Raw genomic sequence first — 16946 nt, 5'->3', positions numbered from 1 at the left:
ATTTTGCATTAGTTTGAGTACTATTTAATGCTTCATTGTTCATTTTTGAGGAAGGGCTTCAAATAAAGGAGGTAGGGTTGAGTGTCACGGTAACCAAAATCACCTTCACCAAACTTGTAAGCAATTGAAAAATTGTCTGTTGCAGCAGCTATGGAGCTAAGATCAAAGAATGGTATATTTGAGTTGTTAAGACAAGGAAACAAACACATTTAAACATGTCAATAGAATCCAGAATCCCACAGTGTCAAATTTGATAAGAATTGAACTTACATTGTTTCCTGGCTTTTATAAACTAATACATGAGCAAGCAAGTAGAAATGGCTAGTGCTACCACCATCCCCTTTTTGCCAAGAGATCCTTATGGATGTTTTTTATACATAGCTGCAAATTTAGAAGGAAAATGTTCATTGTAAATTCAAATCCTACAAAAATCTCATACCTATTATAGTTAATGAGAAAACAATTCAAATATTGTCTAATCACATTCCGTTGCTCTAATCACATACCTATCAATAATGTATTACTTTACTACTTATAGGGTGTTTGTCTTCATGATAAGGGTCCCCGACGGCGGCAAACGATGAGGTGGACGGCTGCCTGCTCTTGAAAACAGTAATCAGCGATGATGTGGTGATCATCTAGTCCCCAGTAAGGCGGATGACGACGTGCAGGATTGACTTCTCTTGGATGTTGCAATTGGCAAGGGTCTCGTTGTCATCTCGTTGCCTACCGGCAAATATCAAACGTTGTTGGTGTACTGGGATCCCTTCCTTGTAAAAAACTTCTTCTTCACATTAACTATCGTGTCTGAAATCTTAACCCTCAGGGGAATAATCTTAATCTTTCCAGGCATATTTATTGATATTTCCATCTGCACGACAATTGCTAACACATGAATCAATGACAAAAGCAATAGAAAGAAAACAAAGCCACTTGAAAATTTATTACAGCACAACATGGCAAAAGAAATTAATGATCAAATCAATAAAAGAAAATTTGATATCTGACACTTCAAAAACAGATTAAAGAATAGAAAACGCTAACAACCTTTTTTTTGCATTTGCAACAATGATGAATTTGAGATAAAAAACTAAAGAATAAATTCAAATCATAAAAGAAAGTAGAAAGACTTTATTTGAAAAAAAAAAACCAAAGTAAAGAAAGAAAAGGAGATAGGAGGTACCATGGGGGTTATGTAAGATATGCAAATTTCTAGCTTGAGTGGTTCAGAAGAGCCAACTGGAATCACAAGGAGCTCTGATGGAAGAGTTGCTAAAGTAAACTGCTGGACATTTTTCACAAAAGACTGTAATTTCAGTTTGCATGTCTGAGACCTAGCCAATATATCATAACTATACTCGGACTCAGAGGAGTTAGGACCAATGCAGCAAATATAGACTGCATTTCCTAAAAGTATAGTACTATTATTGAGAATAAATAGTTTGCCATCATTTTCCTCCTGAAGAACAATGGCTTGATCATTGGACTTTAAGGAGACAATGAAGGAGTGACCATAATTAAATTTGATTTGAGAATTCCGGTGTTTTCGGCTGAAATGGTTGGACAACACTTCTGATGTTGCAGCAAAGCCACAACCTAAAATGGGGCAGTAACATAGTACGTATATGCATTCGTCTTCATGCTTCCGATTTCCGATGTAACTTATTTTTACTCTACAACCATGTTCGGCATTCGGACATGATATTTCAATAGATAGCATTAGATTCTCAATGGCTTTACAATGTTTTGAGCTAATGGGCAATGAGCACCAACACTTGTTCCTAAGTTTAGGAGAGCAGGTAGAGCAAACAATATGACCATTATCACACTGAATTGAAACAAAAATGAAATTCATTAAATTAGACTTTGGAACAGTTGCTATAATATAAAATAGGAGCTATGCAAAGTTTAAACATGAACACATATCTCATGTATCTCAAATAAGTTGAATCCATTTCAATATACAAAGTTTATCTTCATTTGCAAGATCTCTCTTTCTCTATGTGTGACTATCAATTGAGTTCTAACAACAAGAAGTTCATACCATTAAAAAAAAAGCTAAAAAATAGAAGGATATACGAAAGTACAGACATTCATAATTATTACTCAAAGTTCATTGTTAGTATGAAGCACGGATACAAACACAGACACTGGACACGACACGGACACCGACACCGCTAATAATTTGAGAAAATCGCACAATTCAATGTAATTATATGTGTTTGTGTCGTGTCGGTGTCGAAAACGACACGTGTCCGACACCAGGATACGTCTAATCTGAGGAGTGTCCGTGCTTCATAGATTATTACTAATATTCAAACCATGGTGGTCAATTACGGATTGTGGCGCGTAGCGGTCGACCCCAAAAATGCTATAGCGGGACGATAGCGCATAGCGCCATGACCGCTATTTGATAACTTTTTTGACAAATTACGTAAATAATACTATACTATAAATTATAAACTAACATATATCTAATATAAAATTAAATATAACATTCATTCAAATCTCATGAAACATTCATAAATCATACAAAACACCCAAATATTATGAAAGCTTTTAGTCATGAATCATTCATAAATCATACAAAACACCCAAATCTTATGAAAGCTTTAAAGTCTCCAACATAGCATCGAAAGTCTTAATCAAAATTCAACATAGTAGTCAATCTCGGATAGCGGTGCGTAGAGGCCGACCTCAAAAGTGGGATAGCGGGTTAGCGTATAGTGGTATGACAAATAGTGGTCACCCATGTATGATTATTTTTTGAACAAATTACATTTATAATGTTTTTTTTTTTTTTAAACATACATTTATAATGTTATAAAGTATAAACAAACTTACATATTTCTAAAAAAAATTATATTTAATATAAAATTAATTATAACACTCAAATCTCATGAGACATTCTAAAATCAAAAGATAGAGGAACAAATAAAAAAACCATAAAACAAGAGAAACCATAAAACAGAGGAAGAAAAGAAGAACAGAGAAACCATACAACATAGTCAATTTGATTTTAAAAATCACCACAATGCCCTAAAATAAATTTAGAAATTTGGAAACCATACAAAATGTTTTAAAAATAGTGTCAATGAATATTTTCAACTAAAATCAAATAGCGGCCGCTATCCGCTCCGCTATGCCGCGATAGCAGTTGAAGCGGCCGTTATAGCGCCGCTATCTCATTCCGCACCGCTACGACAATTAGCGTAGCGGTTTATCGCCGCTACACTACGCGGCCGCTATTGACCACTATGATTCAAACCAGTGTAAAGCAAATAAGTGTTAGCCTCCAAGGGTCAAAATAACTCATTGAAGCTTTTAAAATAAATAAGTGGTCCCTTAATTCGAATCACTATCTCGCTCTAGCCTCTGAAGGTTAAGGTCGAAGTGTATAGCGGACACTATTGATTAATACAAAATATTGAAATATAATAGAAAATAGTATCAAATGCATACCTGGGAGACGGGAATAGTTAAGCGATGAAAACATTTGGAGCAATTAAGCAACCAGTTTGAAATTATCAGAGGCTGCAATTCCATTACACCTTTTCACTAATCAAAGTTTATTAAAAAACCGTTACAACTTTCTTATATAATCAAAATCATAATTTTTACTGAAACAATGATCAAGTTTCCTCAAAAAATTTAAAAAGAACAAAACACTCACAGAGAAATGGTAGAGTCCAGGTGTTTGATGCATGTGTTTTTCGATACCCAAAAATTTTCTGCTACAATAAAATTTCATTAAAATTTATTGATGATGCAAAAACCGTCTATGTGCATTTAGGGGGTTGAAATCCAAACCGACCCTTAAAACCGCAAACCCATCCAAAAAAACCGAAAACGGCACAAAATCGAATATTATTGAATGTGTTTAGATGACGTTATGTAAAAACCGTTTGGATTAGATCGGATTTTGGATTGAATTTTTAAAAGCGAAACAAACCCAACCGAACCGCATTCAAATATTTTAATACATATTTCCATTTTTATAAGTATAAATAGTATATTAAGCTATTGTTTTTATTTTATTTTTTATTCTCTTAATACTGCGTATGAGTTTAATTTAATCAATTTTGTTTTTATTTCATTTGTTTTAAAGATAATCAATCATTGTTATTTCATACAATTAATTTTTTTTTTTTTATAAATTATATGTTATATTTTGTATCGAACCTATTATTTTATCATATATTTATAAGATAATTATTAATAAAAAAAAGTTATAATTTGTAATTTGGATATCAAAAAACCAATCCAAATTAGACCGCATGCATATAATTTTATCTTTGGATCGGATGAGTTTTTGCCTCAATATCGATCCAAACCGGACCACAAATTAAACACCCCTATGTGCATCTAATATTTCAAAACCCATTTCTCATCTCTCACTCTAAATATTCATCGCCTCTATCACAAACATTCGTGGATGTGTGACCAACCTCAATGAAAGATTGAGAACCGACCGCATGAGTTTACACAAGTCATGTAAATTGAGTTTATTGTAGTGTATATAGTATTAGTATACATACTTGTACGTAAACTCAAATTACGTACACTACCGTAAAATCATTTTACATACACTATACTGTAAACCTCTAAAACTGAAGAAAAACGTGAAATCGAAGAGAATTGATGAACATTTTTCAAACGCAAAGAGAGAGAAGATTGAAAATATGTGGAAATGATTTATTTAACTAAAAAAGAACGGGAAGCAACATAGAGAGGTGATATCGAGTCAAAACTGATCCTAAATAACTCATTTTCGGTTAATCAAGATGAAGAAAAATGGCGACGGCTAGGTTTCAGAAGGAGTAAAGAGAGAGGAAGAGAGGACCACAACTAGTTGTAAAATGAGATGAGGTTATTATTATTGTAAAAAATAAGGGAAATGTTGCAGTTTACTCTGCAAAACATTTCACTAATTAATGCAATAAGCTGGTCCAACATTCGAATGAAGTATTATAAATAATAAAAATTGCTATGATTTTACGCAAAATCGGCTTCCTTGAAGATGCAAGAAAATTATAGAAGCTAACAATAAACATATATAATCTGTAACATAAGGTTAATAATATAAGATTCTTTCTCTAATTTGTATCTATGCTTCATCAGGACTTAAAGAAGGCAAGATTACTTTGAGGCCAATACATAGAAGTTAAATCTTCATTTTACACAACTTTCTCAGGCTTTTCAGGTCGATCATTCAAGAAAATGAAGGATCATGAAAATATTTAATAGTGAGAAACAACAATTCATAAGTTTGATATCAAGGTTTTAGGCTCGAGGCCTCTACATCACTGACTCTTTTCAATTAAATCAAACTCTCCTGCCGGAGTCACTACATGGATCTATGTAAAAATTACTGTAAAATTTCAACTTATGTTGAGAAGTAAATAGGTTTCTCAAATTGCAGAAATCCATCCCCAGTAAAAAAAACTCATCATAAAGCTCAAGTCAAGAGAAAAATAACAAAGTCAAATTCTTAAAAAGAAAAGCAAAAGTCAAAGACTCTATGTTATCAATAATGTATGACTTCTCTACTAATTGGGTGATTATCTTCATGAATTGTCGATGGCAGGGACGGTTGCCTGTGCTCGGATGTAGTAATTGGTTATGGTGTGCTGGTCATCTAGCTCCCATGGAGGCGGATGAGGAGGTGGATGGTTGAATTCTCTTGGATGTTGTAATTGGCAAGGGTAAGGTTGTCCTCTAACTGCTTACCGTCGTCGATGATCAGACGTTGCTCGTGCATTGGGATCCCTTCCTTGTCAAGAATCTTTTTCTTCACATTTTCTATTGTGTCTGAACTCTCAACCCTCAAGGGGATCATCTTTCCAGTCAGGTCTTTTACGTAGATTTGCATCTGCACCACAAATACCATTAAATCAATAAAGGAAAATTTGAGACTCATATATATATTTCAAGAACTGATCCAAAAATAGAAAACACTAACAACCTTAGTTTTGACATTGAAACACTGATGAATTTGAGATAAAACACTAGTATAAATTCAAAACATAAAGAAAATAACAAGACTTTAATTGGGGAAAAAACAAAAGCAAAGAAAAGGAGATAGGAGGTACCATGGGGGTTATGCAAATATCTAGCTTGAGAGGTTCGGAAGAAGCAAATGGAATCACAAGAAACTCTGATGAAAGAGTTGCTAAAGCAACACGTTGGACGTTCTTCACAAAAGACTGTAATTTCAGTTTGCATATCTGAGAGCTAGCCAATATATCATAACTATACTCAGACTCAGAAGAGTTAGGACCGAGGCAGCAAATATTGACTGCATTTCCTAAAAGTGTAGTTCTATTATTGAGAATAAACAGTTTGCCATCATTTTCCTCTTGAAGGACAATGGTTTCATCATTAGACTTCAAGGAGACAATGAAGGAGCCACCATAAGAAAATTTGATGTGAGAATCCCTGTGTTTATGGCTGACATGGTTGGACAACACTTCTGATGATGCAGCAAAGTCACAACCTGAAAGGGGGCAGTAACATAGTTCGTAGATGCATTCCTCTTCATGCTTCCTATTTTCAATGTAACTTATTTTCTCCCTGCAACCATATTTTGCATTCGGACATGACATTTCAATAGATTGCAATACGTTCTCAATGTATTTACAACGTTTTGAGCTAATATTCAAAGAGCACATGAAACACTTGTTCCTGAGTTTAGGACAGCAGGTAGAGCAAATAATATGACCATTATCGCACTGAAAGGTATTGCAACATAAAAGCAAATCATCAAATTAGAGTTTGAACCATTTGTTAGAATAAAATAAAATAAGAGATGTCTTTGTAAGGATTGAAAGCAAGTTTATGAAATCAAAAGTATAACAACCATAAAGCTAATCATTTTCAATATATTATTCTCAAAATTTATGTACTCAATGACGGATTGCAAATAGCCTCCAAAACGCTATAGCGGCATAGCTAGCAGTGGTATGGTTGCTATATCAAAGTTTAGGGAAAAAATACAAGAGTTTCATATACATGCATATATAAAAACCCAAAAGTAGAAGGATATACAAAATTAAAGACATTCACAATTGTTAATCAAATTTCATTGTAACTAATATTCCAACCCAAGTAAAGCAGATAAGTCTCAGTTTCTGAGGCTTAAAATAACCCATTGATGCTTGTTAAATAAACAAAAGTGATTCCTCACTATCTCTAACAACTTATTCATCATCGTCATGCTCACTCTCTTCACTACTAGACCTCATTTGTAAAGCATCTATCTTCGTTTCTCCCTAAGTGTTATGTGTCTCTATATGAACAACTTGATTATCCATTCTTTCATGTTTCCTACAAAGCCACATAAGATTAGGAGGGATAATAATGTCATTTTTAGCAGAATTTGGCTTCTCTAAATCGAGAAAATCAAGGGCGTTAAATTAAAAACTCTTGATTGTTATGATGTTCCTCTAATATCCATCTTTAATTTTCTAATTATTGGATGTTTATACTTACGTTATCTTCTAAAGCAAATTACTACATTAAGACCTAAATATGAGTAAATAAGTGGGGACATTCTTTATCTTAGGTCCAACCCAAACCGTAAGATAGTATCAAAGTCTATCTAAGATTGGTTGGGTCACGGCTATCAGCCAGGCCACTCGTGTGAGTGGGGTGTCTTAAGAGTCCTACAAGAGTGGTCCTACGTACAGACGAGGACTGAACAGAGTTTGACGTTGTCGCGCTTAAGGGCGAAGTGTATAGCGTACACTATTGAATACAAAGCTTGAAAGTTGAAACCTATTGCATATCTATCTTTTCATATGTAGAAAATAAGTTATGAAAGAAAAAAGAAAAGTAAATACATACCTGAAAGACGGGAATAGTCAAGCGTTGAAGACATTTGGAGCAATCAAGCAATTTAGGGTTTAAAATCATCAGAGGCTCCATTACACCTTTTCACTAATCAAATTTTATTAAAAAACCATTACAACTTTATATAATCAAAATCAAGTTGGTCTGGTAAAAAAAAGATAATGCTGCCAAAGATTACGTTTAACAAAACACTCACAGAGAGAGAAATTATTGACTCCGGCGGCTTTGAGGTTTTACCTTTTAATTCGGTGGTCCTTTAAAGGCAATCAAGAAAATTTGATATGACAATTTTTTATTTTATTTTTTACCTTAAGGCTTTGTTTGGGAGTTTGGAGGGAAAGGGATGGGAGTTGGAAATATATAGAAAATTGGACAAAAAATTCACATTTTTTGAAAGAATATTTTTTTTTAGAGAATGATAAACTAATACTTATGATTAATATACTTTTAATTTTAAGAATATTATAATAACGTAGATTGAATTTAAAAAGTTCATATAAACACTTCATAACCCCCAAAAACCCTCCCCAATACAATTTTTGAGTTCCCCCAAATGAGGGAGATTTTTTATTATAAGCAAAAAATTAACCTCCAAAGCCCTCTCCTCCTAATGTCTTATATTTCTTCCACCTGCTCCTTCCTTTTTTCCAAAACCCTCCCCTCCCCTCCAAACTCCCAAACAAAGCCTAAAATTTGTTATGACAACCTTACCCTTAATTATCATCGCTATTTTTTTTTTTGTGGTAGTCGGGGTTTGAACCACAGACCTTGCATATTCTATGCATTGTTTATACCAACTAAGCTAATCTCACGAAGATTACCGTCGTTGTTCTATGATAATGTGTTCAAATTCAAACCAATTTAAATTAAAACTCGCCCAAATTACATTGATGAATATCATATTTAAGCCTAAATTAAAATTACAAACTGAATTTTTTTTTAAAAAAATTGCACAAAACGATATATCATTAAATGTGTTTAGATATCATTTTGTTAAAATCGTTCGGATTAGATTGAATTTTGGAATAATTTCTCAAATAAAAGCAAACTGAATCACGTTCATATATTTTAATACATATTACATTTTATATGTGTAATATATTCTCCTATAAAAAGTATAATATATTGTATTAAGCTATTCTTTTTCTTTTTAATTCTTCTAATACTACATGAATTTAATTTAATCAATCTATCCACGGTAGACTTAAGAAAACCAAACCACTATAGACTTAAGAAAACTAAATAATACCAAAATTACAATTTTATACCTTCCTCTTTCATTTTTTGACACTTTTTTTTTTTTTTTTTTTGTGTTAATTGTTATTTACTAGTACTTGGATCCGTGTGATACACGAGAAGTTTATTATCTCCTTGACTAATAAATGTGGTAGTTAATCATGAAATGAAATAATAGTTGATGTTGAGCATGAGTTAATGCTTCAAATAGGCGGTGGCAACAACAACAATAATAACCAAACATTACCCCGCTAAGTGGGGTCGATTACATGGACTGAAATACACTATATTATTCCATCATAAATCATATTTTGAACCAACTCATTATTCTATAAATCTTTCTTAATAGTTTCTTTTATAATTTTTCTAGGTTTTCCTATATCTCTCTCTGTTAATATGACTATTCTCTATTTCATCTACTCTTCTTACTACATAATCTACATGTTTACCCTACATGTCCAAACCACCTAAACCTATTTTTCACAATATTTATATTATAGGTACTTCCCCAACCATCTCTACAATATTGTCATTTATAATCTTATCACATCCAATTTTACAATACATTCAACACAACATCTCATCTCCGCACAATAACTTTATTACCATGTTGGTTCTTAAACACCCAACACTCTGTTGCATAAAACATCGTCGGTCTGACAACTGTCTGATATTTTTGCACCTCAACTTAAGTGGTATGTTTGTATCACATAAAAACGAAATATTAGGAAGGAAATTTATAACAAAATTTTTGGCTCCAAAAAGTTGTCTAAAAGACCTAAGAACTTTTATAAATAAGCTATGAGATCTTAAAAAAATTAGGAAGGAAATTAGTAAGAACTTTTTTGGATCCAAAAATTTGTCTAAAAGACTTAAGAACTTTTATAAATAAGATAAGATGAGAGATAATTAGTTTAAGGCTTAATAGGTCATTTGGTCCCTCAAATAATTTTCAGTTTTCATTTTAGTTCCATAAATAATAAAACTCATGTTTTGGTCCCTCAAGTTCACCTCCGTCGGTCAAATAAATCCTTTCCGTCAACACATGAAACTTCCGTTAGCTTTTGCCACGTGGCCAAATCCTACGTGACTGATGCCTTTCATCCTCCTCCACTGTTATGGTCACCATGGATGCACCTAACACTTCCCTCAATCATAACCCAGAACAACAACAAATCTAGAACAGCAACATCATGGAACACTATTAACACATTCAATTCATAGAACAACAACAACCGTAAAGCAACATCAATTCATATAGAACAACATCATCAATTCACCAACGGTAAAGCTAAAAAAATCAATTCATAGAACAACAACATCAAAAAATTCATGGATTGAATTGAAACAACAACAACAACATCAACACCGGATTGAATCGAAACATGGCTATGGCAGAAAAAAAATTTGAATTACAACAACAACATCTCTGGATCTCTTTCACCTTCTTCCTTCTTGTTCGTGTTTCTTCTTCTTCTTGTTTGTGTTTCTTTAAGCTCACATCTAGAACCCAGAAAAGGGTTTCAAGAGAAGAGGGTTTCAAGAGAGGAAGCGTAGGCACATAACCAACTAAGATCTGAAGGTTTCTTTCTCTGTCTTCGTTCTTCTTCTTTTTTTTGCTTTGATTGCTGAAGAGGAAAGATGAAAGAATTGAACGATTCGAATCTAGAATTCGAATTTTTTTTGCTTTGTTGTTTGGATTCGAATATAAAATTGAGAGAAGATGTGACTATGGTGGAATGAATGTTTTTAGGTGGGATTCTCTGAAGAAGAAATAGGAAAGAATTGAGATGAGGAATATGATTATGGTTGAATGAATGGCTTTAGGTTTGAGTTGATAATGATGGAGGTGGGGTTTAATTTATGTTGTTTATGTTTCTGATTTTTTTTCCTGGATTTTTTTATGAATGTTGTTGAGTATGATGTTGAAGATGATGAATAAATTGAGGGAAGAAGATGAAGAAATTGGAAAAAAAAAATAAAGTGTTGATGGTTAACCGGAAGATACAATAGACTTGCATGATCCTACAATCATTTTTCTTAAAAAAAGATCAAAGGGTTAAAATTGAAAAAAATTAATAAGGTCTATGGTGGACTATCTACCATGTTGGTCCACCATAGACATTTGGGGTTAAAGTTAACACCCATGGATTTATTTGACCGGCGGAGGTGAACTTGAGGGACCAAAACATGAGTTTTATTATTTATGGGACCAAAATGAAAACTGGAAATTATTTGAGGGACCAAATGACCTATTAAACCTTAGTTTAAAAGAAAAAAAAAAACAAAAAGTTACGAAGGAAATTTGCAACAACTTTTTTGACTCCAAAAAGTTCCCTAAGAGACTTAAGAACTTTTATAAATAAGATTTTTCTAATATAATATTTATAGACTTTGTCTAGATAAAATTGTAAATTCACACATACAAGCGGATGTGTAAGACTTTTAACCCTGATCATGACTTCTGTCCTAACAATTTTGACATTTTTGCCAACTAAGCTATAAGTTTTGAGTATCTTTATATAACCTGTAAATATTATTCTTTGCTTTTCTTTTTATTATTGTATTGTTTTTGTTTGCACTAATCCATCTTTGGTATACAAAGAAAAGTTTCTTGTTAGTTATATTCATTTCAGATTCTCCACATAAACAAAATCATGGCTGATCATGGTTATATAAACTTCTATACTCCATTCGAGTATAAGTCATATAAACATTATCAACAACATCTTTCTCAAGTTGAACGAATATTAATGATGAAAAATATTTTGAATGTGTTAATACAACAATCCATAATAAACATGCAGAATACCAACCAAAGATTGAAGAATTTATCATGCCATTTAGAGATTACGAAGGCACAATTAGCTTCTACACCAACAATCATAAATATTCAAACCAACAATCAATCCACTCATGGAGAACAAGAATTAATATTGATGTTTTCATATGATAAAAAGTATTATTGATTAATTATTTTTCAAAAATAATAATTATGTATTGGTGATTTTTCTTTGATGTTTACATACACCAATTTCCACCCCTACAACTCTGAATATGGTTTTTAGGACTACACCTTTGTTGGAACTTAGTTTCATAGGGACCCTAAAAGTAATAGTGTTAAATAAGGATAATGCACAATATATGTAAAATCTAGGGTTAGAACCCCGGTCACCACCAAAAAAAGAGAATTTTTTTTAAAAATGGTAAACTAATGCTTATGAATAATATATTTTTTATTTTAAGAATATTATAACAAATAAGATTTAATTTAAAAAATTCATATAATCCCTCCAAAATCTTCCCCAACTACAATTTTTGACTTCCCCACACGAGGAGTGTTTTGCATTATTATTATTATAAATAAAAAATTAACTCCTAAAATCCCTTCATCCCAAGTCTTCTATTTCTTCCACTTACTCTTAAACAAAACCTTAACCTATGATTTTATCTCAGCTTCGCATTTTAGTCAAATGACTATTATTTTTTTCTATATACAAAGACCGTCCTCACTAAACCACCGGTGCAAGCACATTTAAAATCTTTTTGCTTATTTTTTAGGCAAAGCTCGTTACTTACAAACCAATTAATTTGTTTTGGACAGACTAAAACCACTAATTAGAATATTTTTTTATAGAAAATAAAATCAAAACAATCAAAATATTTCTTCATTCACATGCTGCAGAGTATTTCATTTCACTCACCTACTATAAAAACAATCAAAACACTAGAATCAGACTTTCTCTCTTCATGTACTATCACTAACAATATGCTTTCACTACTCAGGTTATGTAAATGCTTTCACTACTTAAGTTAATTAAATTTATTTCACCCACAAAATCACAAATAAATATGCCCTATTTTCAATTCACCACTCTTATTTTAATTACAGGGAATGGATTCAATTCACCACTCTCTTTTCAATTGAATCATACTTAAGACAAAAAAAAATATATATATCATTGTGCGATTTCAGCTAGTGTTGAAAAGTAAATATGTTTCCTTAATTGCTGAAAAAGATCATTATACAGCTCCAGAAAAAACATAAAGAACAAAAGTCAAATCCTTATTAAAAAATGAAAAAATCAAACACCCTTAAGTTATCAATAATGTTTTATTTCTCAACTTATAGGGTCGCCGATGAGGCGCGGAGGTCATCTAGTCTGCGAGTCCACGTAATCCGAGGTTAACTAATGGTCGACTTCTCTTAGCGACCGAACGAGTGTCAATGGTTGAGTTCTCGGGATGTTGTAATTGGTAAGAGTCTGGCGGTCCTTTATTGGCTTACCGTCAAAGAATAGACGCTGCTGGTGCACTGGGATCCCTTCCTTGTCATGAATTTTCTTTTTCACATCCAGTATCGTGTCTGAACTCTTAACCATGAGGGGGAACATCTTGTTGAATAAGTTAATGAACCTGATCACTCGTTTTAGATAAATGACTTCACCAACGTCTAACTTAGATCATGGCGATGTCTTGTTTTTTGCGCGTATTAAATTAATTTCATAGTAAAAATGTGGATTTTATAAAAATAAATAAATAAACGATATTCATTCAAATTGATAGAGTAATCCATACAATACAAATTTAAAATCGCTAAAAACAAAAAAGATAAGTTGCGAACAAGATCACAACATTTATGTTAATATCATGAAACGACTGAGGAATTAGCTTATAAATATGATTATATATTCAAATCCCTTGCAACGTTGATGCCGTCAAAGTCATTGATTGATTTTACACTTGATCAAAGCTAAGTTTTAGGTTGGCCGCGGTGTTGGCTTAAGACATTGAAGTGTGCTTCTCTCAAGGTCTAAAATTTAATTCTTTTTTGTAGCAATTTCGGTATGCAAGTTTAGTTTCTTAAAAAAAAAAAGGATGGAAAAATACATCGCACAAAGACGGAAAATAAAAACAAACTGAGTCGTGTTAAGATGACGAAATCAAAAAACAAACGAAAGAAGATTGAAATATGTAAAAATGACTTATTTAGCTAAAAGAGAAAGGAAAGAATATAGATGGATGAGTCAAAATTGACCTTAAATCACTCCTCTTCGATAATAAAAAAAGATAAGTGGTGACAATTAGGGTTTGGAAAGGAGAAAAGAGTGAGGACCATAAATCTTTCTTACTAAAGCTTGTAGATGTAAAATGAGATGAGGTTACGTTATTGCAAAAAAGGGGAGATGTTGTAGGTTACTCTTCAAATATTGCAACCAATGCAATAAGTTGGCCCAACATGATTTTTTATTTGTTAGGAGCGGCTTTCAACGAATGTAGCATTTGACTTCCTCATCTGTTCTCCTTCCTCTCTCTTCTCTCGCCTCCGTATCCAGCTCATCTCTCTAAAGCCCAATCACGCCGCCCTCCCTTCTTGTTCCGTCCAGATGTAGATGGTGGTGGTTGGCGATGCGACGATGGTGGTGGGTATGCCATCCGCATCGCAGCTCTCCCCTGTTCTCTCGACGGTGGTTCGTCGGTGGTACAAGTTTTAGGCGCGGTTTATTTTGGTCCATCAGTAGTGTTGGAACAAAATGTGTTTTACAATAAACCTTAATGAGTTTTGATGATAACAAGGTATTAAAAATTGTCAATTGGTTATTGCTAATATTTGCTCAAGTGTACAGGACCATATGCAAAGTTAATCAATTTCAATAGGTCTTGGAAGAACAATAGAGAGCAAAGGAATCTAAAACATCTGAAGAAAACTGCATCTGAAGTTATGAAGTGCTTCTGAAGTTTCAAGTGCCTCTGAAGTGATGATGTCATCAGAAGCAGAAGATCATCAGAAGCAAAGTCCATCAGAAGCAACATTTCATCAGAAGCTGTATCATCACCAGAAGCTACAGTTGATCAGAATATTTTATAACTGAAGTTTCAAAGGAGCTGTTTTTTTCGTTTTATCCTCGTCTGAGAAAACGAAGAATTGAAAGGGAGGTATCAACGGTCATTTGAAAAGCATTGGATGCTCGTCCTTCATTGAAGAGTTGACAAAGTACAAGTGTACAACCACTACCTCCACTACTCTGTTTTTGTCTACGCTACAAGACAAAACAACAGCTCTGCCTGCAGAAATGTTCCTTCAAGATAGGAATGAATTTGAAGTTAATCCTTCATAGGACTACACCCAAATCAGGAAAAAGATTAATGGTAGATGATCAAAGGAACTCAACGACTCTTTAGACGTGCTAAAAATCTCAACGTCTCTTTACTCACCTCTATATAAAGGAGTGAAGACTTAAGATTGGCAAGAGACATCAACACAAGTTAAAAGTGCCAAAACTCTGCCAAATTTGATTCTATAAAACACTTTGAATTTCTGCACTGATTTGATATATCTTAGAAATTCTTAAGTCTAGAGTCTTTATTGCATTGTATTGTGAACATCACTGATTGTATATCAAGTGTTCAAAATCAAACATTTTCTGTGTAATTTTGTTTGAATAGAAGTCTCTTGCCTACGTGCTTGAGCATTAGAAGACTCTTGCTTTAGTGCTTGAGCATTGGAAGTCTCTCGCCTGCGTGCTTGAGCATTTGAGAAGTCTCATACTAGAGAGTATTGAGCATCTGTAATCTGTGTGATTTTTAGTGGAAATCTCCTTGGAAGTGCAAGGGGGACTGGACTACTTCCAGTTTGTGGAAGGAATCAGGATAATTGCTTGTGTCTCTCCTTCTTTTCTCTGTTCTGTTTTCATTCTGCTGCATATCTGATTCTGAACATCACATCAGAAGCATTCCTAACCAGCTTCTGAAGTGTTATCAGAAGAAGAATTTTTAGAGAAAAAGAAAACACAATTCAACCCCCCTTCTTATGTTTTTCTCACCTTCAGGTAGTGCCGACGATTTGGGTTCACTCAAATCGTGCCGCCGTGACTGAGTTTGAGGTTTTGTGATACATCTATTCAGTTTGGACGGTTGCTGCAGATTTGGGTTTGTCTCTTGGCCAATCCAAAAAAAAAGTTGGTCCAACATTCGAAAGAAGTATTATAAATAATAAAAGCTGCCATGATTTTATGCAAAATCGAATTCTTTGAATATATACAAGAAACTAATAGTAGCTAACCATGAACATATAATCAGTAACATAAGGCTAATAATATAAAATTCTTTCTCTAATTTGTTATCTACGCTTTATTTAAGGCCAAGAGATAGTCAAGGTACACAACTTTCTCAGGCTTTTCAGGTAGATCTTTCAGGAAAATTAAGAATCATGAAAATATCCAAGAGTGAGAAACATCAATTCATGTAAACTAAAACCACTAATTTGAATATTTTTTTATAGAAAATAAAATCAAAACAATCAAAATATTTCTTCATTCACATGCTGCAGGGTATTTCATTCCACTCACCTAATTTAAATACAATCAAACACTAGAATCAGACTTTCTCTCTTCATGTACTATCACTAACAATTTCCTTTTCACTACTTAGGTTATTTAAATGCTTTCACCACTTTCTTTTCAATTGAATCATACTCAAGACAAAACAAAAAGAATTATTGTGCGATTTGAGCTAGTGTTGAAAAGTAAATATGTTACCTTAACTACTGAAAAATATCCCGAGTAAAAAAGATCATTATACATAGCTCCAGACAAAACATAAAGAACAAAAGTCAAATCCTTATTACGAAATGCAAAAGTCAAACACTCTTAAGTTATCAATAATATTTTATTTCTCTACTTATAAGGTGCGGTGGTCATCTAGTCTGCGAGTCCGCGGAATCCGAGGTTAAATAATGGTCGACTTCTCTTAGCGATCGAACGAGTGTCAATGGTCGAGTTCTCCGGGATGTTGTAATTGGCAAGAGTCTGGCGGTCCTTTATTGGCTTACCGTCAAAGAATAGACGCTGCTGGTGCAC

At 33.2% G+C, this 16946-nt stretch overlaps 2 protein-coding genes across 2 annotated transcripts in view; both read right to left on the bottom strand.

Moving 5' to 3' along the window:
- Nucleotides 1–739: 739 nt before the first annotated feature.
- Nucleotides 740–3546, bottom strand: LOC120580681 (E3 ubiquitin-protein ligase SINA-like 10). Its single transcript, XM_039834737.1, has 3 exons — nt 3463–3546; nt 1184–1828; nt 740–871 (listed from the first exon to the last, which is right to left on the bottom strand). The coding sequence occupies exons 1-3, from the start codon at nt 3544–3546 to the stop codon at nt 740–742; spliced, it is 861 nt and encodes a 286-aa protein (XP_039690671.1).
- Nucleotides 3547–5533: 1987 nt separating this feature from the next.
- LOC11432566 (polyubiquitin) overlaps nt 5534–16946 on the bottom strand; it is a 55476-nt gene continuing 44063 nt past the window's right edge. The window contains exons 9-11 of the mRNA XM_039834736.1: nt 13303–13460; nt 8525–8537; nt 5534–5872 (exon numbers count right to left, since the gene is read on the bottom strand). Of these exons, the coding sequence (XP_039690670.1) occupies nt 5639–5872; nt 8525–8537; nt 13303–13460 (405 nt within the window). The 3' untranslated portion in view covers nt 5534–5638. The remainder of the gene's footprint in view (nt 5873–8524; nt 8538–13302; nt 13461–16946) is intronic.

This window comes from Medicago truncatula, chromosome 5, assembly GCF_003473485.1.
Source record: "Medicago truncatula cultivar Jemalong A17 chromosome 5, MtrunA17r5.0-ANR, whole genome shotgun sequence".
In the NCBI taxonomy this organism is placed as follows: domain Eukaryota; kingdom Viridiplantae; phylum Streptophyta; class Magnoliopsida; order Fabales; family Fabaceae; genus Medicago; species Medicago truncatula.
The sequence above is the reverse complement of the archived record's forward strand: the minus strand, read 5'-3'. Positions and strand labels throughout refer to the sequence as shown.